We start from the raw sequence: 25,436 nt of genomic DNA, 5'->3' as shown, positions 1-25,436 counted from the left end.
CATTATTAGTAAGTAATTGCACTGCATTTTGGTTTATGTCGTCTGTTGAAATTGCCCAAATGGTACATAATTTCATGCAGTGGAATAGCTTTTAGGGCTCGTCGAGACATAGCTGAGTTGATCTCAGCTCATTACTGTACCTGAGTCAGTTTCATCCTCGGCAATTTCACTGTTTTCCTCTTCAGTGGTGCCATCTTCTTCAGAAAAATTTTGCTCGTCCTTCCATTCTTCGTCTTCTTCGCTATTTTCTGGTAGAAAAATATGTAAATAATGTTACTTATACACACAAGATAAGTTACAATTCATAGACATGTCTGCCATGATAGCTTCGATCACAATATGCGGCGCCGCTGTGTTCTTTTAGAACTGAGAAAAGCTTCCAAAATCAGACTAAACACAGATCAAAGTCAATTGGCTGAGCAAACGATTAAATCAGCAGCATGGCCATTTCAAATATAACATTACTGCGGCACAAATCTCTGCCTATTAAATTTGTTTCAAGCTTAGCGTTTTCGTCGGTTCCTTTTCGTCTGTTGGTGGACGAAAGTTAAATGTGTGACCAAGTCAAATGAAAGCTATCGGGAATTACTTTCAGATGGTACTGACTTCTATTTACGAGGTGGTTCAAAATTTAGAACCTCAATTCACATGCTTCGCAAGTTTAATAAAAAGCTAACAAGTGGAATTTGCATCTGGTGCTGTTTCCTTTTTCCATTTTTTTTTTTCAAAAGAAATAGGAGTTCTGTCATAACGTTTAGTCACTGTTAGGGACTTTTCAGTGTACAAAAGTAAAGATGTACCTGTACCTCAACAGTTTATGACGAGAAAAAATCAAGGATATACGGTACCATATTCAAATCATGTATTTCTGACTTTGTTAGTCACTTCTTCTACCTGAGTAATTTTCCTTGTCCGCATCACTTGCTTCCTCTTCTTCGGGATAATCTTCATCGCTTTCTTCTGCTCGAGAAAGAGAAAATGGAAGTTTGTCAATTGTTTTCCCACTATCGGTTTACTGTATTTATTGGTCTGTAATAATTTTGGAAGGACATAGTGAGTAGGTTTAGAAGGTTTTAAAATAAAACGGCTCCCTCATAACATTTATAGTCACTTTTAGGCTCTTCCTAACGGCATGTACTAAAACCCGAAACAACAAAACGAAACCACCGAAACGAGCGAAACTACCGAAACGACCGGAAACGAAACCGCCGAAACGGCCGAAACGAGCGAAACGAAACGAAATCGCCGAAACAAGCAAAACCCATTACAATTATTGAGAGCTAACCGTACACAGGCTAACCGGAGTGCATAGTGGGATAACCTAAGTGAAAAGTAGGCTAACCGGAGTGTGTAGTAGGCTAACCTAAGTGTAAAATACGATAATAAAGTGGCGAAAATCTTGAGTTTTGCTTGTTTCGGTGAATTTGCTTCGTTTCTCTCGCTCGACGATTTCGTTTCGGTCGTTTCGGCGGTTTCGGTCGTTTCGTTTAGTTGATTCGGGTTTAAGTATTTGCCCTTTCTAATGTGCAAGGGTAGGGATATTCCTGTATCTAAAATAGGGTATATGGAAAAGAATTCAAGAATATTCGGAATGAGTGAAATTCGTAAGACGCATTCAACAGCTAATTTCAAATCATGTACGGCTAACTTAAAGTTTGTTAGTCACCTTACTTTGAAAACAATGCTCCTACCTGAGTTGTTTTCCTCATCAGCGTCACCGGCTTCCACTTCTTCGGGATAATCTGCTTCACCTTCATCGCTTTTTTCTGCCCGAGAAAAAATAGGACGTTTATCAATTTACCGTAATTTCGATTGAAGAACGTTTTATTGTGTATTGAGTTCGATTGCTATTTATTGCATTTAGTTATCTGTAGTAAGTTTTCAAGGAGATCGTGTGTAGGTTACTTGTTAAGCGAAAATTATTCCTGGTTTTCGCTTTGTTTATTATTAAGTTGTCTATGGGTATGGATAAGTAGGCATGTATGTAAATAAATACTGTTGCGTGGAAAGAGTTGAATGGATCTACAAAACTCTATAGCCGACAGTTTGTTGGTTTCTGACTGTAATATCATGTATGCCACTATTTTTTGCAGAAGCCTCTCTTACCTGAGTCGTTTTCCTCATCAGCATCGCTAGTTTCTTCTTCAACGGTTTCATCTTCGGGATAATCTTCCTCTTCCGCTTCTTCGCTATCTTCTGCTCGACAAAAATATGAAAAGATGATCAAGATTGTTTCCTTTTCGTTTGTTATAGTCAACTTGAACACTGTAGAGTCGTCTGTTTGAATGCATTATCGGAAAGTTCGTTTGTTATTACTGTGAAACAAATCATGTATGCTACTATACTTTGCACAAGCTGCCTCTTACCTGAGTCGTTTTCTTCATCAGCGTCGCTGGTTTCCTCTTCAACGGTGTCATCTACCGGATAATCTTCCTCTTCCTCTTCCTCTTCCTCGTTATCTTCTGCTTGAAAAAATCGAAAAAATAATCAGGATTGTTTTCTTTAATAATAACATAACACAGAAAACACTGTGTCTTGAAGGACCTTAGTTAATAATCTGGCAGGAAAACTCCTTCTTAGTACCTGAATCGTCATCAACGGCGGAGGTTTGATCTTCAGAGGCGTTGTTATCTACTGGATAATCTTGTTCTGCTTCTTTCTCGTTATCTTCTGCCGAAGGAAAATCTGCAATCAATGGGATCGGGAGAGCCACTTAGTAGAAGATGGCACGGTGTAAATTCTCATTTATTCAGAACCTCCTCAGTTAGTATCAGACTGACTAGCTGACCGAAATACATGAACTGGCTCACTAACTGACTTACTGTTTGATTGACTGTTTGAATAATTGATTGACTGATGACTGACCGACTGACTACTGACCGACCGGTTGATTGATTAATTGATTAATTGATTGATTGATTGCAGAAATAATGAAAAAAGATCGGACGAAGGAAATAAATGAGCAAATGAATAAACGGCATATATCAATTAACGATGGAATGCGCTAAAAACGAAGTTACGAACAAGAGAATGGACGAACAAACGAACGAACGAAAGGACGACGAAAAACAACGGACAAATGAATTAAACGACGAATAAAAAGAATGAATTGATGAACTAATTATTTATATAGTGCTATGCCTAATTTAAGATCGTAACTGACAATGAAATCAACTAAGACTGATATTAAAATTCTTAAAGGAAAAAAATAGTTTGTTCATTTACGGAAAAAATCATAAGAAGTGAAAATGATGAAAATTACCGCGATGACTGTAAAATGTTTGCACACTGCACTCTAAACTTCAATTTTGAGTTGGTCAGTTTAAAACTCGTTAACAAAGGTGTTTTTCGCTATAGTAAGAACTAAAAATAAATGAGAAACTAAACGAGAATTAAACAGAAAGAAGTTCAATTTGAGCTAACCAGAGAAACTGATTTTTGTAAAAAGTGAATTACGTGCTTCCTTTAAGTCTCTTTCTCCTACCTCTGTTCTCCCCTTGAAAAGCAAGATCATCTAAATTCTCGATGGCGTCTTCTTGATTCGATGCTATCTCTACAGGATTAGCTGCGTTATCTTCTAACAGCTCTGCATTTAAAACAGTGACAACTGCAAGAAGGACAGCAATCCATCGTACAAAGCCGGCCATTTTTGCACCGTGTTCGGAATATGCACCTTTCAACCGAGATCACGCCTTTTTATACCGTTAGAAAAATATTAAAAATAGCACGTTTTTTATCGATAACGTGAGATTGATCATCTACTTAAGTAATGTAAAAACAGATAGCAATATCTTTTCTTAAGTAAATTTACGTAATAGATAAATGAAAGGAAGTCATTAAAGTACGTTAACAGGAAAATTCCTGTGTACAGTAAAAAATTAGCAGAAGCCAAAAAATATTTCTTCTTACCCCTTGATATGCTGAAATTATTCCTAAAAACGCGTTTTTCTAACCGTTAATCGATTTTCTTGGCTCGACGGTCCAAAAGTTCTCTAATTTTGCTAAAAATGCACTTTCTGACAATGCAGGAAGATTTTGATTAAATTGCCATGTAAAAACGAACAATATTTTACTTTGGCGCATGCGCATAAGCCAAAATTTGGATTTTCGATTAGCTCTGTCGGAATGCAGACAATATTAAAGATAGACAGTCCTGTGGAAAGATCTATCCAAGCTCTATAAGATGCATATCACAAAAATCTGCTGACGTGTAAATTGGTGACGTCATAAGTGACAGAATGGCCATTCCTCCAAATCCCGGAATAATCCGGGCTTAGCATGTTAAGGGTTAATGTAGGAGTTTAAGGCTTTGTTTTGACAGGGAAAGATTTTTTGGTGGTTGTGTGAGAGGGGGGAAAGGGTGAAGTGGTGGAGTCTACGTGATGCCAACTTGAAGAAATCGCTTTCATGCCTTTGTCACTGTGAAAATACCAAAAGTGCTTTAACAAAAAGACGTGTTATTCAATATAGATTATTACTTGGCTTCACACTTGATGACAAGGTATATTACTTGAGGTACAAGCTGTCAATCATGTTCAAAATCGTGACAACGCTGCACGCCGCTCTCATTTGGCTTCCATTTTCTATTGATAAAGTGCGTTCTCAAGTGTGGTGCAGACCATACTTGGTGACGTACTTCGGTTTCTGTGAACTACCATGGTTTCAATGGTCACCAAGTAAAGTTCAAGTAAGTACGATTTAATTACCACTTCACCCTCAAAGTAGGTTCCAAGTGCACTTAGATTATACTTACGAACTCTTCAGTAAAAACCCGCGTGAAAGAACCTAGGAATTTAAGAACCTTCTGGCAGAAATTTGCTTTTATAATACCCCAAAATATAGGAACCTGTTTAGCCAAACAAATTCCTACAGGTTCTTATATGTAGGGTTTAACTATTTAATTTGTATATTTTGTTACCAAAAACCAGAAAGGTGATGTTACTGAGGGTATATACAGTATATTGTTTGACTTTTGGCAACATGGGTGCATTAATAAATATTTATAATGAAGAACAGACCAGATTTTATACTATTTTCTGATAATCAACAACAATGTCTAGTACTCTGTAGAAATTAAGAACCTGATAAAAAACCTACTTAGCCTAAACTGTCCCAATAAGTACCCCATAACACAAGAACCTGTTTTGCCAAACTCTGAAAAAAGTGGGTTGTTACACGCGTGTTTTTACTGTAGTGTGAAGCCAAGTATTGTTCCACATCACGACACTGGGATATTGAGGTGGTTCTTATTATGCGTGGTGTAATTTGTGGAGTGTGATTATGTCATTGTCCAGAAACACGCAAAAAGCGGTAACAACACCAATATCTTGCTATCTTCGCTACCTTGAAGCTAGAAGACGAAATATTTGTCTTTTAGCCAGAACAAAAAGATTTACATCGAAAAAATTAAAAATATTGCACTCACGTCAACCGCCGTATTTTTAGTTGATCAATAGCGACAATTTTTTACAATCCATAGCTCTTGCATGCCATGGCGTACAAGGTTTCACCTTGGAAAATGAAAACTAGGGCAAAGTTTTAAATTAAAGTTTTCTTTGTATAACATTCTACGGCCAAATTATCTTTCAAGACTGAAACGAGGTCTGAATATTTATAGCAGAACATCATATTGGATTATTGGAAAACATCTGAACTAAGTTTTTTGTAAATAATAAAGATGGTTTATTCAAGCTCGGTGATAAATAGTGAAGAAATTATTCAACATGACACGAGCGTTGTCCCACGCTCGTGTCATGTTGAATAATTTCTTCACTAAGTTTTTTTTGTTAGGAAAGTAGAAGTTGAATGTGCCCCACACCACATTGGATGGGGTGTGGGGCACGCTTTATGCAACTGTTACTCTATTTTAGACCAAAATATGCGACTCTCCCTACTCTTTAAAAATCGATACCCTCTGTTTTTCAGAGCAGACGCTAAATAAGAACTACTTCGGTTTAAAACAATTAGAACGGCTTCAAAATTCCTATGCTAATTAATTCGCAGTTCTCAAGAGATGATTAATAACGATGATAAAAACATAGTTTCTTCCCATAAAAATATAGCTAATTGCTGATTAGAGTGCAGAAATTAACCATACCCTATTTCAGACCAAAATGGTTCAAATCTATAATCTATTCCGGGCAAAAAACGGCTCATTTAATCCATGTCCTCTGGTGCCGCGCAGACCTATATAGCTGACAATAGGTGTGTACAACCCTCGGTCATTAGTTCCACCAGTGGAGGTTTAAATCTATTATTAAATTTAATTCCGCCATTGTTTGCGTTCTTGCTCAATGAATTTATTTTAAATTTTGCTTAGTCACGCGCAAACGAATAGATCTTCGGTTGTGTTTTGGCTCACGGGAATATTTCGGTAATAAAACAGTGAGAACAGTTCCGCATTTCCACATTGTTGAGGTAATAGGCAAGTACCGAAAGTGCTCGTAAAAAAAGCATTAAAAAACTCATTAATAATTCATAAAGAAAATACAAAAGAAATTAATGTTTAATGAGTGACTTTATATCTGATAAAGACACGGCTCAACTTTACGTCCAATTTTCTAGGCCAAAATAACCCCAAATCTAAATATTAGTGCAAAAATGAGTTGATCTACATTAGAAGATTTTTAAGCCGTTCAATAAATTCGCAGTTCGTGTTTTATCAAGTATAAAACACTCGGCCGCGCCTCGTGTTTTAAACTTGATAAAACACTGCTGCTCATTTATTGACTTATTCACTGAATGCCAGGAATTTCATTTCCTGTTAACGTACTTTCTCGATTGCCTTTCATATATCATTTAATATATATTACGTAGATCCTGGCTTTGAAAAAGATATTGCTATTTGCTATGAAAATACTCAAGTACATTTAACGCGTTCCAAACTAAAATGTGGCATTCCAATTGTGATAAATGTAGGGAGAATGACGAAAATACTCTGAAAATTACTTATTTTTACTAGTAAAATTTAAACTTAAGTCGGAAAATGGTTTTTGTGCGTTGCAGAAACTCGAGTTTCTTTTGAAAAAAGTCAAGAACCGGCCAAAAATGATTTGTGCAGTTTTCGCGGAAAAGTAAAATTACCACTTTATTTAAGGTCGCGCAGGACCCTTGCAGTCATTGCTATGTATTTATTTAAAGAGTATGCACGAACTGCCGGACGACTGAAGCCGACAACAAACGAAATATTCATGAGAATGTTTGTTTTTAAACTCTTTTGTACAAGTAATTACTAGTAATTGTTCTCAGCTTTGTGCCACGTGCGCTGGAACATAGGGAATTATCATAATTAGATTCACAGCTTTGAATATATCACACGTTGTTGTAAACATTGACTCGGAAGGTCTTCGGAAGCCTCAAAACCTGCAATTTTGTGTCTAAGTTTTCTCCGCCGATATAGAATTTCAAGAGTTGATTCGCGAGGAACATAAACTTGGTGTAGTTTATGTGCTATGACTAGAGCGAATTTTTAAATTTCCTTCTCAAAATGAAGATAGCACGTTTCAAAGTTTAGATTTCACATTTTTGCTCTCTTAGAAGCCATTAACTTGTAGCAGTTTTTGAAATTGAAAATTTCGTTCTAGCCATAGCACAAAAGAGGTTAAGATTTATCACTAGGCTATACAATCATTTAATTTGGTGCGCAGTGCTAGCTGAAAACTTGGACACAAAAATCGCATTATCTGCAGCTAACTTTTAAGGGCTTGTAACATCACAGACAAAGGTCATCTCTCAGTAAAAGAACAATCATGATGTAATTCCATCATCCCCTAATATCCTTGTTAAATTTAAGAGAAATCGATGTTCAAAATGTAGTGAATTAAAGCTTTACAAGATAGCACTCCGTCAAGAAATTTGGCTAATGAATTTATTAATGAGCAAGGGTCCCGCGCGACCTTAAAGTATTATTTTCATCATTTGCCCTGAATCCAAATATTATGCTAAAATTAACAAGAAAGACAGCTGTGTTTGCTCGGAAGTACAAAATTCTTCCGAGTGGATTTCTTTTATACAATTAAGTCCTCACTAAAACTTTCAGAAATTCTGAAAACGATCAAGTCCTCACTAAAACTTTCAGAAATTCTGAAAACGATCAAGTCCTCACTAAAACTTTCAGAAATTCTGAATACGATAAAGCTCCATACTAAAATTTTCAGAAATTCTGAAAACGATCAAGTCCTCACTAAAATTTTCCGAAATTCTGAAAATGATACAACTCACACTAAAATTTTCAGAAATTCTGTATACGATAAATCTCTTACTAAAACTTTCAGAAATTCTAAACACAATAAAGCCGTCCCTAAAACAGAACTTTTAGCAATTCTAAACACCCTTAAGTCCTCATTAAAAAATACATTAATTCTTAAGATAAATTCTGTTGACCCTTAAGATCTCAAGGTCCCTAATGACCCCTAAAAATCTTCTTCCTAATAATCTAAATCAAAAGTTCAAACATTCTCTGAAAATTTGTTAAAATTCAATCTTCTATTACTGTAAGGAGAATAAGATATCCTGATCTTTCAACAAAACCTTGTCCCTTTGACATAGTCCAACTTATTTATATTCTGTGCATAAGAACAGTATTTTAAAACAATGAGCTTGTGGCGGCTACACGTACTGTACATGTACTTTACACAGTCATGCATGTCAAAGCATTTTGAAAATAAGCCCCTATAAATTAAAAATAGCCCGTGCATGTACATAACCCAAACTTAGTGTTATGCCTATGTGCATAATTAAATTATTATCATTTATTGTAAAGTCACAAACCACTATGATGAAGATGGCATGCTAATCCTCAGTTAACTGAAATCAGGACTATTAACAATACAAGTCTTGGGGAGGTCATCAACCCAGTGTCTAGCTGCTTGGGGCATTCTGTGGTCTTTAGTTTCCCTTTCCAGTAACTCAGCTTCACTTCCTCACTCTTTAACAATAGAAAAGGTTCACAGCCACTGACGTTTCATCTTAATATTCTCCAGATGGACAATGACAGTTTCAATAGGATTTTATGTTGCTGTGGTGGCCTACACATCTAAACCTGAATTAAAGAGGCATGCTGTAGTTATTTACATGTCCCAAATAAAAAATAGTAGTAGTTACAAATGACTGGGTTTATTTATAATGTAGATGTAAAATTTTTTGTTCTAATTCATTTTCATAAATCAGAACTAAAAATATAGCTTGAGACAGAAATACCATAAGTCATTTATTACACATGAATTCTATTTTGAGCATGGCTATACATGTATGCTCAGTAATAACAGAAAAGAAATAAAAATAAAAAGCAAATAATAAGCAAATCATCACTGAGTGCAAAAAATATTGAAAACCCTAGTGAAAATGCAAATGCAAATGATAATCGCTGAGCCACCTGAGTTTCCATACACAACAGAGTTGACCGAAATACATTTTTTAAAATTACCAGTGGAGGGTCTTTTAGCCTATGTACAGCTATCTCGCTCTGCTAAAAAAATCGCGCAACGGACATGTGTTATGGCGTTCTTAATTGTGTTCCGCTGTGGGCGGTTTTCCCCGCGGAATGTGTGGAAAATGATCTGATAAGTGATTGGCAATTACACAAAAACCATTCATAATTTATGCGGGTGATAGCTTGTCACATTCCAAATTATTTCAGCCTGCGGCGAGCATTCAATCTTTACAGCCTTTTGCCTCTCACTTGTTTCTGAAGGGCAAAGGTTGCAGTAAAATGTATTATTTAAAGCCAGGACAAGTTAGAAAGAGCAATAGTTTTGGGAAGACTGTGGTCTACATGTAGAACATTTCTGCACGGTAAATGCAAACTGCACAAGATATGGCTGCCTACGGCTTCATCTACAGCTCCAAACCCGGCAAGATTTTCCTATTGCTTCATCTGCCCCAATGTGGAACGGCAGTGCGAAAGATGCTTGAAGAATTAAAAGTGAAAGTGAACCATCAAGCGTAGGCCCGAGTGAGTCTCACGCTTCGACTATAAACAACAATGACTTCGACAACTGCTTCGACTTCAAATACTTTGCCTAGTCAACTAATCGGTCAAAAGCACAAGATGAGACAAATTAACCGTAAAGATAAAAGATTACAAAACGAAATGCGATATGCGACTTCAATGGAATTTTTTTTCGAGGCCGACCTGGCTTGCTCTTTAACCAACCTGAAACCACTAAAAGGAACGAGAGAGAAAATAATATACGAAGTCATTTTGTCTGTTTACGTGCTAACCTTGTGAAAAGGTCACACGGGATCCCAGGGTGATAAGATTGCATGTAAACTGCGAGCTAATTTTCGACCACGGCTGGGTGGGTTACCTGATCTACCCGGGGTCCCCCACCTCCATGAAAACAGGCCCTAAATGTGCCACATAGTCTTTCGTTAGTGCGGTTTGTTTCGGCTCATTTCGATTTGAAAATGTTTGGTTTGGAAGGACAAGCATTGGAATTTATCCGTGAAGGCAAATGATTACAGTTGGAATTAATAATTGTGATGCCACAATGTATTGTATGAATGATACTATCTTTGTCTGGTTTGCCTGGCTTCGCTGAAATATTTTGAACATGTAGCTTTAGATAAACAAACTCCAGTTGATGTTAAAATATGCAGTGATATTCGGTTGCCGCAACTCGGAAAATGGTTTTATACCTATATTTGGTCAAGGAAACATTATTTATTAGGGATAGTCAGGGAGTTTTGTGAGCTTTTAATGTCTGTTCATTTGATGGGTTTATTCACCAGTACATTGCACATGCATTTCACAGTTTACGTAGTAATATTATTACCTGTAGCTAGGACACTAGGTTACAATACTTGCAATTCTCCAGCACTAAAACAGCCTGTTTGCAGGCTTCCTTGTAGAAATAAAATTATGTACATGTATAGGCAAAAAGGGTGAAGGAATAGAGCTGAGCATGGTCTTGGCAGAAAGATTATTTGTCCTATACTGAAAAAGTCTGGTTATAAGCCCCTTCGCCTAAAAGCTTCCTTGTTATAGACCCAACCTGGAACTTCCAGGAAGGAAAGAATAAATCTGGCTATAAGCCTAAGGATACAAGCCCCCAGTGACAGTACTGAACAGAGCTAAATGTTGCATTGTTTTCGCTTTGTGACTTCAAAACATAACTCATGAACACTGTCGTGGATCATTTGAAATGTTACAAAAAACTATATTTTTATTTCACCTAATCGCCCAGAAACCATAAGCCTCGCAATTTGTAAGCCCACCCAAGACCCTTACGAATTGGGTATGCCCAGGGCTTACAACCAGAATTTTACGGTACCTTACTAGGAAGCCTGTCCATAGACTACATGTACAATATAGGTGGCATTTTGTTTCAATGTGTGCAGCAAAAATAAAAACTTTTGAAATGTTATTTATGTGCCTATAGAAATCATTGCTTTCAATGGGTTATTCGACTTCTACAAGCCTGTTCTTTTATTTGAAGGGTTGGGTTGAGGTGAATATTATTTATCTTTTTAAATTATAGAGTGTTTGCTCTATTGCATGTACATGTAGATCTCCTCCTGGCTTCACAAAATTTAAAAGTCCTATTTGAGGTCTTTGGGGTTGGGGGCATCAGAATTTTTTAAAACTTTTTTGAGGTTAAGTTGTAGTTTCAGAATGTATGAATTTTTTAGTGAGCTATTGAGGAGTGTTACAAATTCAGAAAGCTAAAGTTTTTTTCAGAATTTCTGAATTTTTCAGTGAGCTCTTGAGGAGTGTCAAACATTCTGAAAGTAAGTCTTTTTCAGAATTTCTGAATTTTTTAGTGAGGTCTTGAGGAGTCAAAAATTCAGAATTTCTGAATTTTTTAGTGAGCTCTTGAGGAGTCAAAAATTCAGAATTTCTGAATTTTTAGTGAGCTCTTGAGGAGTCAAACCTTTTGAAGGCCTAAGTATTTTTCAGAATTTCTGAAAATTTTTAGTGAGCTCTTGAGGGGTGTCAAAACTTCTCAAAAAATTATTGAGGTCTTCAGGGGTGTTTTTTTTTTAAGGTAACGTGGCGATTTGTCGGAATAGGGAAAAAGTTATGTCTTAAACCCCTGTACTTGACGGAATGACAATTTTCCTCAGTGCAATAAGGCTTTATCAATCGGAATAACAAATTATTTCAGCAGGTTATGGTAACTTTGAGCGGAATTTTTCTAAATTGGAACGCCACATTTTAGTTTGGAACGCGTTATTTGTTAATCAATATGGCGTCATAAAAAAAATGGTGATGTTTGCCATTTTCCTAACGGTATAAAAAGGCGTGATCTCCGTTAAGAGGTGCATATTCCGAACACGGTGCAGGGATACTGCAGGGATGGCTGGCTTTGTACGATGGATTGCTGTCCTTCTAGAAGTTGCTGCTGTTTTAAATGCAAAACTCTTCGAAGACAACGCAGCTAATCCTTTAGAATTAGCAACAGGTCAAAAAGATGCCATCGAGAATTCAGACGACGTTGCTTCTCAAGGGGAGAGCAAAGGTAGGAGAGAATTTTACACATCTTAAAATCAGTTTTTCCGCTAGCTTAAACTTCGGTCTGCCTTACTCTCGTTTAGCTACTCATTTAGTTTTCAGTTTTTAATTAACCAAAAAATAAACCCCTAGTGTGTTTACTGAGTTTTATAAACTAGCCAAAAAATTGAAGAGCTTAGTGTGCAGTCAGGAAAATTTTTCAGTCAGCGTCTGAATTTTTAACTTCGCTCTCGAACTCGTCCAGACGTCTTTATGGCACAAATACAAACTCGATTCAAGCGAACTCACATCTGTAAATGGGATACTTCGTTTCATTGCTATTTTAAACATTTCTGTCGTCTAAAGTTTTTCGATATTCCCATATTTTTTCTCCAGCAAAAGATAGCGAACAAGAGACAGAAGATAATCCCGAAGATGACAGAGTTGAAGAGGAGACCGGTGACGCTGATGAAGAAAACGACTCAGGTAAGAACGTGTTGTGCGAAATAAAATTTACTAGCAAAGTTGAGTCAGACATATATGTTACAGTCGGAAACAAACATACGTTCGGCTAGAAAGAGTTTTGCTTTGCAACAGTACATCTAAATATACTTTTCCACACTCATCAAGATAACTATAAGAAACGAAATGAAAACAAGTAATGGTCGTTTTTCAACTCTTGGGACATCAATACTATTTACTATTTCAGTTTAACTTCAGTTACGACTTACGATTAATCCAACAGGAAGCTGCCACAATACAGGATAAAACTTTTCCCTTGTCGATAAGTCGATTAACTAGTAGTTTGAACATAAATTGCGTGTACAGTTTTTCAATCTTAAACTTCTCATATTTTTCTTGAGCAGGCGATGGCGAACAAGAGGAAAATGAAGATTATCCCGAAGAAGATGACACCGTTGAAGAGGAAACCAGCGGCGACGCTGAAGAGGAAAATAACTCAGGTAGCATGCATCACAAACATTTCACTGGTATAACTTGCCTTCTTTCCCAACCACCCCTCCCCTCTCATATAGAAAAAGATAAAAAAAAAAAAAAACAGCAACACCCACGCGCACCCAAACACAATTGCTTGCCAACAGTGTAAAAACAGCCTCCATTACCATTACCTTCCAATTTGTGGATTTAAATCGCGCCTCCTTTGTGTGAATCAAGGATAATTACATTAACATAAAATATACATGCATAGTTTAACGTCCACGAACGTACTCAATCAATCAATCAATCAATTTATTAATGTCATGGCGCGGGATGAGGTTGCCCTCTATATCTGAGCCAGAGGCTCATGTTAAAAGCGCATGACAATAATTAAAATACATTATAAAAACAATAGAAACTAGTATAAGTAAAAAATAATAAAAATAATTAAAAATTTAAAAATAGCTAGATTACAATATATTATGTGTAAAAAATTTTAAAATGTAAAAATGATTTAACCCACCCACATGCACTAAATGTTACACCCAGGATTAAAAACTCCACATCACACCTTGTACTCTTCTTCTTTCGCATAGAATCTAACCAAGAACTGGATGAAAATGCCATTCCCGAACACGACCCTCGGGTGAGATTCCGTTGCAGAGGAGTGCCCTACAACCGGTTTTCCCACAGGTGTTGCTATGGTAGAGTCATCCCCAGATTTTCGCGCTGTCGACCTCCCAGATGCGGATCTGTCCGCTTAAACCCACTGACCCACAAGTGTTGCTATGGTAAAGTCATACGGCCCAGACCTTTCCGCTGTCGATCCAGATGCGGTTTTGTCAGCTACAACCCACTGAACTACAAGTGCTGCTATGGTAAATAATATTGTAATTTGCAAGAGGAAACGAAAGCAGATTAATGAGAAATTTGGACTTTGAACCACAAATTTCGGTATATTTCCAATATTTTTTTCTGTTGATATAATTCGTTTTGATTGTAATTTTGAGGTTTGTCTGCTTATTTTCTATTTTTTCTCTGGCTTGTTGCCCGAATTCTTAGCGTTTTGCCCGAAAATTTTTGGCACTGGGAGGGCTGCAGCCCCCCTCGCCCCCCCCCCCCCCCCGCCTCCTACGCCTATGCTGTTCATCCGCATTTATTTGTTCTTCACATGTAATACATGTTTCACATGTTCGTTGCAGGAAACTCCTGTTCACATGTAAGTTCATATGGGATTCACTCGCGCGCTGTTCCCATCTGTGGCTCTGTAGCTCAGATGGTAGAGCAGTGGTCATGCAACCCGAAGGTCGTGGGTTCGAGTCCCACCTGAGCCACTGAATTTTTTTCAGTGGCCAGGATTCACAGTGTCTCATTTCATTTATTGGTCTGTTACATGTTGCACTGCATTTCACCCGAACGGAAAGTTCTCTACGTTGGAGGAAAGGTAATCATAACAGTTGGGCACAAGACTCGTTTATTAGAACATAAAGGAAAAGTCGTTCAACTAGGACAAGAACTATAACTGAAATAACTATTAACAGACTCATGGGCTAATAACCAGAGAGGCATACTAAAGGAGGGGAGGGTGCTAACCGGAATTACATGGTATGTGTATGCGAAGTGACTACATGCACACTGTAAGCGAAAATTAAGACCGGTGTGATTTTGTACTGATTTGAAAAGTGTTATGTGGCGCCAGTTGCTGTTAAAATGTTAGAAAATGACATGATGTGATCTGTTAAAATGTTAGAAAATGACATGATTTGGATAAAGGGTTGGAGAAAAGTTAGATTCAAGCAAAAATCCATATAAAGAAATGCATTAAAAACCCGCATGTAAGAACCTAGGGATTTAAGAACCTTCTAGCAGAAATTTGCTTTTTTAATAACCCAAAATATAAGAACCTGTTTAGCCAAACAAATTCCAACAGGTTCTTATATGTGGGGTTAAACTATTTAATTTATATATTTTTTTTCCAAAACCAAAAGGGTGTTGTTATATACAGTACTGTTTGATCAATTAATGTTGTTGGACTTTTGGCAACATGGGTACATTAATAAATATTTATAATGAAGAACAGACCAGATTTTATACTTTTTTCTGATAATCAACAATAGAAATTAAGAACCTAATTAAGAACCTACTTAGCCTGTCAATAAGTACTCCATAATACAAGAACCTGTTTTGCCAAACTCTGAAAAAGTAGGTTCTTACACGCGGGTTTTTACTGTACTTCTGATACAACTAACAGCCATTTGAATCTTGTGATGCCACAACCGTGACGACATCATACCAAGAAAGGGATATAATTCGTTTTAATTTTTTTAATCATGTTCCTGTGCAGAGGCATTTTTATTGGTTTGTGTGACTTTTTGACAATGGTACGACTCAGAAACATGACATGTCGGAAATGGAAAATCCTTCATATCTAACACAAGAACAAATTAGCAAACATTAGAACTCAAGTTTATTGCCACTTTTAAATTCGTAAAATACTTTTTAACATGAACAACGTTATATCACAGATCCTGATGTTTGATGTTCAGACCGAAGCGTTATAATGTTCTGTTAAAACAGATCATTCTTTGACACAATGGCATTCTTCCTGTTCACACTATAACACTATTTTCCGGGTCTTTTATGGTAAGCCTGTTATGCAGAGACTCAAACAAAAATGTCCAGTTTCTTTCGAGGAACATGACTGCAGAGGGTCATGGTTGTATGTTTAGCATGATTGCAATTGAACAAATGACATTCAATATTAAATTTAGTTGAACGCTACAACACACAATGTGTAATATAAGTTGAGGCGAATTCAAAAACTATATTTAGGAATTTAAAAAGTTTTACCTAACAGATTTAGTCTGTTGCAATACATCAGCATAGTTTTATTATGGCAGCATCGTTTCCTGCATTTCGCATTATATTTGAAGCCACGGCAGTAATACTAGGAATTCAAAAACTTGGGTGTCTTTCGGTCAATGGTTGGTTGCTCGCTAAGCCTTAATTATTGGCTTGCAAATAGCATACTTGAGAATAACACTGCGACCATAGCAGCACTTGTGGGTCAGTGGGTTGTAGCTGACTACACCACATTTGGGCCGGCAAATGGTAGATCTGGGGATGACTTTACCATAGCAACACTTTTGTGTCAGTGGGTTGTAGCTGGCTAACCCACACCTGAGAATAGGACAGGGGAGCTTTCTGGGGATGACCCTGCCAAAACAACACTTGTAGTTCAGTGGGTTGTAGCTGACTAAACCGCATCTGGGTAGCTGGCAGCGGGAGAGTTTGGAGATGACTCTACCATAGCAGCACCTGTGGGTCAGTGGGTTGTAGCTGACTAATCCACATCTTGGAAGGCAGCGAGAAAGTTTGGAGATGACTCTACCATAGCAGCACTGGTGGGTCAGTGGGTTGTAACTGACTAAACCACATCTGGGTAGCTGGCAGCGGGAGAGTTTGGGGATGACTCTACCATAGCAGCACCTGTGGGTCAGTGGGTTGTAACTGACTAATCCACATCTTGGAAGGCAGCGAGAAAGTTTGGAGATGACTCTACCATAGCAGCACTGGTGGGTCAGTGGGTTGTAACTGACTAAACCACATCTGGGTAGCAGGCAGCGGGAGAGTTTGGAGATGACTTTACCATAGCAGCACCTGTGGGTCAGTGGGTTGTAACTGACTAATCCACATCTTGGAAGGCAGCGAGAAAGTTTGGAGATGACTCTACCATAGCAGCACTGGTGGGTCAGTGGGTTGTAGGTGACTAAACCGCATCTGGGTAGCTGGCAGCGGGAGAGTTTGGAGATGACTCTACCATAGCAGCACCTGTGGGTCAGTGGGTTGTAGCTGACTAATCCACATCTTGGAAGGCAGCGGGAAAGTTTGGAGATGACTTTGCCATAGCAGCATTTGTGGGTCAGTGGGTTGTAGCTGATTAAACCACATTTAGGCAGGCAGCGGGACAGTTTCGGGATCACTTTTCTATAACAGCACTGGTGGGTCAGTGGGTTGTAGCTGACAAATCCACATCTTGGCAGGCAGCGGGAAAGTTTGGAGATGACTTTGCCATAACAGCACTGGTGGGTCAGTGGATTGTAGCTGATTACACCGCATCTTGCAATTGGCGGGCAGCGGGAAAGTTTCGGGATCACTTTTCTAAAACAGCACTTGTGGGTCAGTGGGTTGTAGCTGATCAAACCACATCTTGGCAGGCAGCGGGAGAGTTTGAAGATGACTTTGCCATAGCAGCACTGGTGGGTCAGTGGGTTGTAGCTGACAACACCGCATCTTACTTTCGGTAGGCAACGGGAAAGCTTTGGGATCACTTTTCTATAACAGCACTTGTGGGTCAGTGGGTTGTAGCTGACAAATCCACATCTTGGCAGGCAGCGGGAAAGTTTGGAGATGACTTTACCATAGCAGCACTTGTGGGTCAGTGGTTTGTAGCTGAATATTCCGCAGCGGGAAACGACCTTGGGATCCTCTTCGGGTATATCACCAGTTTCATCAAAAGCATTCTCGTCCATTTCTTGGTTAGATTCTACTAAAAAAAGAAAAAAAAGTATAAATATAATATAATTATATTATGCAGTCGGTTTGTTAATGGTATTATTCTTTAAAAAAAGCGACAAAAAAAACGCGATGAAATAAATTCTCAGATACATTATTAGTAAGTAATTGCACTGCATTTTGGTTTATGTCGTCTGTTGAAATTGCCCAAATGGTACATAATTTCATGCAGTGGAATAGCTTTTAGGGCTCGTCGAGACATAGCTGAGTTGATCTCAGCTCATTACTGTACCTGAGTCAGTTTCATCCTCGGCAATTTCACTGTTTTCCTCTTCAGTGGTGCCATCTTCTTCAGAAAAATTTTGCTCGTCCTTCCATTCTTCGTCTTCTTCGCTATTTTCTGGTAGAAAAATATGTAAATAATGTTACTTATACACACAAGATAAGTTACAATTCATAGACATGTCTGCCATGATAGCTTCGATCACAATATGCGGCGCCGCTGTGTTCTTTTAGAACTGAGAAAAGCTTCCAAAATCAGACTAAACACAGATCAAAGTCAATTGGCTGAGCAAACGATTAAATCAGCAGCATGGCCATTTCAAATATAACATTACTACGGCACAAATCTCTGCCTATTAAATTTGTTTCAAGCTTAGCGTTTTCGTCGGTTCCTTTTCGTCTGTTGGTGGACGAAAGTTAAATGTGTGACCAAGTCAAATGAAAGCTATCGGGAATTACTTTCAGATGGTACTGACTTCTTTTTACGAGGTGGTTCAAAATTTAGAACCTCAATTCACACGCTTCGCAAGTTTAATAAAAAGCTAACAAGTGGAATTTGCATCTGGTGCTGTTTCCTTTTTCCATTTTTTTTTTTCAAAAGAAATAGGAGTTCTGTCATAACGTTTAGTCACTGTTAGGGACTTTTCAGTGTACAAAAGTAAAGATGTACCTGTACCTAAACAGTTACATCAAACCGTATATCAAGGATATACGGTACCATATTCAAATCATGTATTTCTGACTTTGTTAGTCACTTCTTCTACCTGAGTCATTTTCCTTGTCCGCGTCATTTGCTTCCTCTTCTTCGGGATAATCTTCATCGCTTTCTTCTGTTCGAGAAAAAACTGGAAGTTAATCAATTGTTTTCCCACTATCGGCTTACTGTATTTATTGGTCTGTAATAATATTGGAAAAAAATAGTGGGTAGGTTTAGAAGGTTTTAAAATAAAACGACTCCCTCATAACGTTTATAGTCACTTTTAGGCTCTCCCTAACGGAGGGTCTCAATGGGGTTAACCGTTAGCCGTAAAACGGCCAAAAATTTAGCCGTTAGGCGTAAAAAATGGAAAATTTTAACCGTTAGGCGTAAAATGTGTTAACCGTAAAAATCGTTCAGTGATTATAAATAACCCAAACTTGTTCACTTCATCGTCACAAAAATGGTCCAAAGATCTAAAATACGTTTTTCAATAATGAAAATTGATTTTTAACTATTAAAAACAATGAAAATTAACTTTTAACTTTTGTTAACCGTAATGGAAATAAATTAACCGTTATCCGTAAAAAGGCCAAAATTTTAACCGTTAACCGTAAAAGCCCCCACCCCATTGAGACCCTCCTAACGGCATGCACTAAAACCCGAAACAACAAAACGAAACCACCGAAACGAGCGAAACGACCGGAAACGAAACCGCCGAAACGGCCGAAACGAGCGAAACGCAACGAAATCGCCGAAACAAACAAAACCCATTACAATTATTGAGAGCTAACCGTAAACAGGCTAACCGGAGTGCATAGTGGGATAACCTAAGTGAAAAGTAGGCTAACCGGATTGTGTAGTTGGCTAACCGGAGTGTATAGTACGATAAGTGGCGAAAATCTTGAGTTTTGCTTGTTTCAGTGATTTTGCTTCGTTTCGCTCGCTCGACGATTTCGTTTCGGTCGTTTCGGCGGTTTCGGTCGTTTCGTTTAGTTGATTCGGGTTGAAGTATTTGCCCTTTCTAATGTGCAAGGGTAGTGATATTCTTGTATCTAAAATAGGGTATATGGAAAAGAGTTCAAGAATATTCGGAATGAGTGAAATTCGTAAGACGCATTCAACAGCTATACATTCAAATCATGTACGGCTGACATAATTAGTTTGTTAGTCACCTTACTTTGAAAACAATACTCCTACCTGAGGTGTTTTCCTCATCAGCGTCACTGGCTTCCACTTCTTCGGGATAATCTTCTTCACCTTCATCGCTTTCTTCTGCTCGAGAAAAAATAGGACGTTTATCAATTTACCGTAATTTCGATTGAAGAACGTTTTATTGTGTATTGAGTTCGCTTGCTATTTACTGCATTTAGTTATCTGTAGTAAGTTATTGTGTATTGAGTTCGATTGCTATTTACTGCATTTAGTTATCTGTAGTAAGTTTTCAAGGAGATCGTGTGTAGGTTACTAGTTAAGCGAAAATTATTCCTGGTTTTCGCTTCGTTTATTATTAAGTTGTCTATGGGTATGGATAAGTATGCATGTATGTAAATAAATACTGTTGCGTGGCAAAAGGGTTGATCTACAAAACTTTAAATTTATAGTCGAAAGTTCGTTTGTTACGACTGTGAAACAAATCATGTATGCCACTATACTTAGCACAAGCTACTCTTACCTGAGTCGTTTTCTTCATCAGCGTCGCTGGTTTCCTCTTCAACGGTGTCATCTAGCGGATAATCTTCCTCTTCATCTTCCTCGCTATCTTCTGCTCGAAAAAATCGAAAAAATAATCAGGATTGTTTTCTTTATTAATAACATAACACAGAAAACACGTGTCTTAAAGGACCTTAGTTAATAATCTGGCAGGAAAACTCCTTCTTAGTACCTGAATCGTCATCAACGGCGGAGGTTTGATCTTCAGAGGCGTTGTTATCTACTGGATAATCTTCTTCTGCTTCTTTCTCGTTATCTTCTGCCGAAGGAAGATCCGCAATCAGTGGGATTGGAAGAGTCACTTAGTAGAAGATGGCAGTGTAAATTCCCATTTATTCAGAACCTCCTCAGTTAGTATCAGACCGAAATACGTGTACTGGCTCACTGACTGACTTACTGTTTGATTGACTGATTGAATAATTGATTGACTGATGACTGACCGTACTGACTACTGACTGACCGGTTGATTGATTGATTGATTGATTGATTGATTGATTGATTGATTGATTAATTGCAGAAATAATGAAAAAAGAGCGGACGAAGGAAATAAATGAGCAAATGAATAAACGGTATATATCAATTAACGATGGAATGAGCTAAAAACGAAGTTACGAACAAGAGAATGGACAAACAAACGAACGAACGAAAGGACGAACAAAAACAACGAGCAAATAAATTAAACGACGAATAAAAAGAATGAATTGATGAACTAATTATTTATATAGTGCTATGCTTAATTAAATATCGTAACTGACAATGAAATCAACTAAGACTGATATTAAAATTCTTAAAGGAAAAAAAATAGTTTGTTCATTTACGGAAAAAATCATAAGAAGTGAAAATTGTGAAAATTACCGCGATGACTGTGAAATGTTTCACACTGCACACTAAACTTCAATTTCGAGTTGGTCAGTTTAAAACTCGTTAACAAAGGTGTTTTCGCTAGTAAGAACTAAAAATAAATGAGAAACTAAACGAGAATTAAACAGAAAAAAAAGTTCAATTGAGCTAACCGGAAAAACTGTTTTTATAAAAAAAGCTTCGCGAAGGTCTTTCTCCTACCTCTGTTCTCCCCTTGAAAAGCAAGATCATCTAAATTCTCGATGGCGTCTTCTTGATTCGATGCTAACTCTACAGGATTAGCTGCGTTATCTTCTAACAGCTCTGCATTTAAAACAGTGACAACTGCCAGAAGGACAGCAATCCATCGTACAAAGCCGGCCATTCTTGCACCGTGTTCGGAATATGCACCTTTCAACCCAGATCACGCCTTTTTATACCGTTAGAAAAATATTAAAAATAGCACGTTTTTTATCGATGACGTGAGATTGATCATCTACTTGTGAGTAATGTAAAAACAGATAACAATATCTTTTCTTAAGTAAATTTACGTAAGGGATGAATAAAAGGAAGTCAAGAAAGTACGTTAACAGGAAAATTCCTGTTTAAAGTAAAAAATTAGCAGAAGCGACAAATACTTTACTTAACATTTCTTCTTAATGTAGGAGTATAAGGCTTTGTTTTAACAGGGAAAGATTTGTTGTTGGTGGTGAGAGGGGGAAAGAGGTGAGGTGGAGGAATCTACGTGATGCCAACTTGAAGAAATCTCTTGCATGCCTTTGTCACTGTGAAAATAACAAAAGTGCTTTAACAAAAAGACGTGTTATTCAATATAGATTATTGTCCCACATCACGACACTGGGATATTGGCGTGGTTCTTATTATGTGTGGTGTAGTTTGTGGAGTGTGATTAAGTCTTTGTCCATAAACACGCAAAAAGCGGAAACTTCGCTACCTTGAAGCTAGAAGACGAAATATTCGTCTTTCAGGTTTAGAACAAAAAGATTTACATCGAAAAAATTAAAAATATTGCAGTCACGTCAACCGCCGTATTTTTAGTTGATCAATAGCGGCAATTTGTTACAATCCATAGCCTTGCGTGCCATGGCGTACAAGGTTTCACCTTGGAAAAATGAAAACTATGGCAAAGGTTTAAATTAAAGTTTTCTTTTAAAAACATTCTTCGGCAAAATAATTTTTAAAGACTGAGACGAGGTCTGAATATTGATAGCAGAACATCATTATTGGATTATTGGAAAACATCTGAACTAAGTTTTTTTGTTAGGAAAGTAGAAGTAGAATGTGCCCCACACCACATTGGATTTGGATGGGATGTGGGGCACGCTTTATGCAACTGTTACTCTTTTTTAGACCAAAATATGCGACTCCCCCTACCCTTTAAAAATCGATACCCTCTGTTTTTCAGAGCAGACGTTAAATAAGAACTACTTCGGTTTTAAAAAAAATTAGAACGGCTTCAAAATCCCTATGTTAATTAAATCGCAGTTCTCAAGAGATGATTAATAACGATGATAAAAACATAGTTTCTTCCCAAAAAATATAGCTAATTGCTGATTAGAGTGCACAAATTAACCATACCCTATTTCAGACCAAAATGGTTCAAATCTGTAATCTATTCCGGGAAAAAAACGGCTCATTTAATAACCATTTCCTCTGGTGCCGCGCAGACCTATATAGCTGACAATAGGTGTGTACTATCCCCGGTCATTAGTTGCACCAGTGGAGGTTTAAATCTATTATTAAATTTCATTCCGCCTTTGTTTGCGTTCTTGTTCAATGAATTTATTTTAAATTTTGCTAAGTCACGCGCAAAAGAATAGCTCTTCAGGTGTGTTTTGGCTCACGGGAACATTTCGGTAATAAAATAGTGAGAACAGTTCCGCATTTCCACATTGTTATGGTAACATTATAGAAGCGTTATGGTAACATGTATAAATTATACTATGGTGGAACGACTGTTTATATTGCACTACGTTGATATCCGACTCGACACTTACTTTTGTCTCGATAAATAAAGGGAAACTTGTATACAGTTAATTACAGTACACGAGCTATTTTTAAAAGTAACAATTCACGGAATGAAACAACAACTATACGCATAAAACCAAAATTCTAGACCTCTCTAAGCAAATGAAGATCAACTCATTGCTGAATTACCATATTGTCTATTGATTTGTGCGTATAGTATTTTAATTTGCTTTTTAGTTGTTTTCTCTTTGTGTCTCGACTACTTTACTATTTTGCACTTTAATACGAGAGCCAGATGTTTCGTGCGAGTACGTAGTTCCAAATTATCATTTTGTCGACCAACTATCAAGATTTTAGTTGGGAGTTTTACAGGACAAATAACCCTAACATTTCGGTTTACAAAACAAAGGAAAATGAATACAAACACAAGAGGATCGTTATTTACAAAAGTCCTTAAATATGACACAACCGAGAGTCCATTACTTAGAACAAAAACAGGGAAATTATTAGTGAAGTGTCGTCTGCACCTTTTGTTATCGCTATTGGAAAATCTGTCATCATGTGGAGGGTGTTGTGGCAAAAAAGATCAAGGTTCAAACTCTGGCAAGGATTTTGTAGTATTCTGTGGATGAAAACAAGCATCCATGTCTCCTTTGCTGTATTCTTATTTCCCTATTTTCAACCCTTTTTTCCCAAGTTTTCAACCTATTTGAGTAACGAGCTCTAATCGCTTTTAACTTCTAAGTCCACGAGCCACGGACTTCCACTCGAATCTGATTGGCTGTCAATTGAAAATGAGTATTCCGCGCATACTTAAAGAATGGAACTGGCAAAGGTCGTTATACTTGGTGCTGACCAAAAATATCGCAGCCTCTTAGAACGAGAATGCGTATAAGAACGAGCTTAGTTGTTGGGTATTTTACCCGGGCGTTCCCATGGTTTAAATCTGTACCCTGCATGGGACTTCTGCAATGTCTTTTACCCTAACGGCAAGTTCTCCGAAATGGATAAAAGTTACAGTATTTACAATACTTTAACTGGCGCAGATTGAACCCTTATGCAGTAGTTAAGCTGACAGAAATGGCCATGGATTTGCTTTGCTAAACCATCGGAAAAAACAACATAAAAAGAAAGATATATACAATAACTGGCGCGACTGTTGCCTGGCTGTCTCAACTTCGTATGAAATTAATTTTCTGTAAGGATCTGTAAACTGTTCAGTTTTATCCTCTTGACAAACGCAACGGCTTGGAATTGAAGTCCATGTCTCCCAAATGTTTAAAAAAAGCCTTTGCGGTATAAAAAACGTTTGACAATATTTGAACAGGCATAAAATTTATTTTTGCCACTTTTGTGATCACCCAAGGGAATGATTGACGGTCGCCGATGTTTTGAAAACCCTGGTCTACACACTGCACTGAAGCTGGCTGTAATCCGGCCAGTTCTGAACAAGACCCTTTCGGCACGAACATGAAATTAAAGTAACTTATTTATGTTCGAGCTATACTTCTCCTAGAGCGCTAGTGAGTTTATAAGCTTACTATCGAAATTCCACGGTTTGTTGTCGAGGGGGAAGGGGCTTATCTCCGGATAAGGGGGCTTATACCTGGAATAACTATTTGGTAATCGGCCTGTAACCAGACAGCCATACTAACGAGGTGTGGGGAGGGGAGGGTTCTAACCGGGATTTTTTGTGGTAGACGCGGTGGCCTGATGGCTAGTGCGCTAGACTCTGGATCGAGCGGTCCGGGTTCGAGCCCTGGCTTGAGCACTGCGTTGTGTTTTTGGGCAAGACACTTTAATCTGTGCCTCTCTTTACCCAGGTGTATAAATGGATACTGGCGAATTTAATGCTGGGGGGTGCCCTGCGATGGACTAGCATCCCATGCAGTAAGGAATAGAAATACTCCTAATCTCTTATGCTACGGAAACCGGCATAAACTGCGGCCTGATGGGCCACTAGGCTCATAGGCAGACTTTACCTTACAAAACGTTTTGAAATAATTAGAAAAAAGCATTCAAGGGTTTGAG

General features: G+C 37.7%; 3 protein-coding genes and 1 long non-coding RNA gene across 12 annotated transcripts in view; 2 read left to right on the top strand and 2 right to left on the bottom strand.

Annotated features, from left to right (window-relative positions):
• LOC144645103 (uncharacterized) overlaps nucleotides 1–3,651 on the bottom strand; it is a 54,385-nt gene extending 50,734 nt beyond the window's left edge. For 2 of the 5 annotated variants that reach the window (XM_078504575.1, XM_078504577.1), the window contains exons 1-7: nucleotides 3,485–3,651; nucleotides 2,584–2,685; nucleotides 2,367–2,465; nucleotides 2,107–2,196; nucleotides 1,692–1,766; nucleotides 895–960; nucleotides 141–248 (exon numbers count right to left, since the gene is read on the bottom strand). In XM_078504575.1, the coding sequence (XP_078360701.1) occupies nucleotides 141–248; nucleotides 895–960; nucleotides 1,692–1,766; nucleotides 2,107–2,196; nucleotides 2,367–2,465; nucleotides 2,584–2,685; nucleotides 3,485–3,647 (703 nt within the window). In that variant the 5' untranslated portion in view covers nucleotides 3,648–3,651. The remainder of the gene's footprint in view (nucleotides 1–140; nucleotides 249–894; nucleotides 961–1,691; nucleotides 1,767–2,106; nucleotides 2,197–2,366; nucleotides 2,466–2,583; nucleotides 2,686–3,484) is intronic. The other 3 variants (XM_078504576.1, XM_078504578.1, XM_078504579.1) reach the window with 3 other exon arrangements.
• A 3,351-nt stretch (nucleotides 3,652–7,002) lies between these two features.
• On the top strand, nucleotides 7,003–8,201 carry LOC144645249 (uncharacterized). The gene is made up of 3 exons (XR_013569253.1): nucleotides 7,003–7,096; nucleotides 7,903–8,096; nucleotides 8,137–8,201. It is a non-coding gene; the product is annotated as an uncharacterized LOC144645249 (long non-coding RNA).
• A 4,096-nt stretch (nucleotides 8,202–12,297) lies between these two features.
• On the top strand, nucleotides 12,298–14,255 carry LOC144645986 (uncharacterized). Its single transcript, XM_078505502.1, has 4 exons — nucleotides 12,298–12,461; nucleotides 12,830–12,919; nucleotides 13,300–13,395; nucleotides 13,966–14,255. The coding sequence occupies exons 1-4, from the start codon at nucleotides 12,299–12,301 to the stop codon at nucleotides 14,253–14,255; spliced, it is 639 nt and encodes a 212-aa protein (XP_078361628.1). The 5' UTR covers nucleotide 12,298.
• Nucleotides 14,256–15,819: 1,564 nt separating this feature from the next.
• LOC144645117 (uncharacterized) lies at nucleotides 15,820–21,912 on the bottom strand. Of its 5 annotated transcripts, none has more exons than XM_078504594.1 (7): nucleotides 21,640–21,912; nucleotides 20,749–20,851; nucleotides 20,539–20,628; nucleotides 20,064–20,138; nucleotides 18,931–18,993; nucleotides 18,177–18,284; nucleotides 15,820–17,918 (listed from the first exon to the last, which is right to left on the bottom strand). In XM_078504594.1, exons 1-7 carry the CDS (start codon nucleotides 21,799–21,801, stop codon nucleotides 16,366–16,368), a joined length of 2,154 nt encoding a protein of 717 aa, XP_078360720.1. In that variant the 5' UTR covers nucleotides 21,802–21,912; the 3' UTR covers nucleotides 15,820–16,365. The 5 variants fall into 5 exon arrangements, with proteins under 5 accessions (XP_078360720.1, XP_078360722.1, XP_078360718.1 ...); XM_078504596.1 differs by having other exon boundaries at nucleotides 18,931–18,996; nucleotides 20,749–20,832; nucleotides 21,639–21,911; XM_078504592.1 differs by having other exon boundaries at nucleotides 18,931–18,996; nucleotides 21,640–21,911.
• Between the last annotated feature and the right edge of the window lie 3,524 nt (nucleotides 21,913–25,436).

The sequence above is a fragment of the Oculina patagonica genome, chromosome 3 (genome assembly GCF_052425735.1).
Source record: "Oculina patagonica isolate OP01 chromosome 3, crgOcupat, whole genome shotgun sequence".
NCBI classification, from domain to species: domain Eukaryota; kingdom Metazoa; phylum Cnidaria; class Anthozoa; order Scleractinia; family Oculinidae; genus Oculina; species Oculina patagonica.
This window is presented reverse-complemented; position numbering and strand designations above follow the sequence as displayed.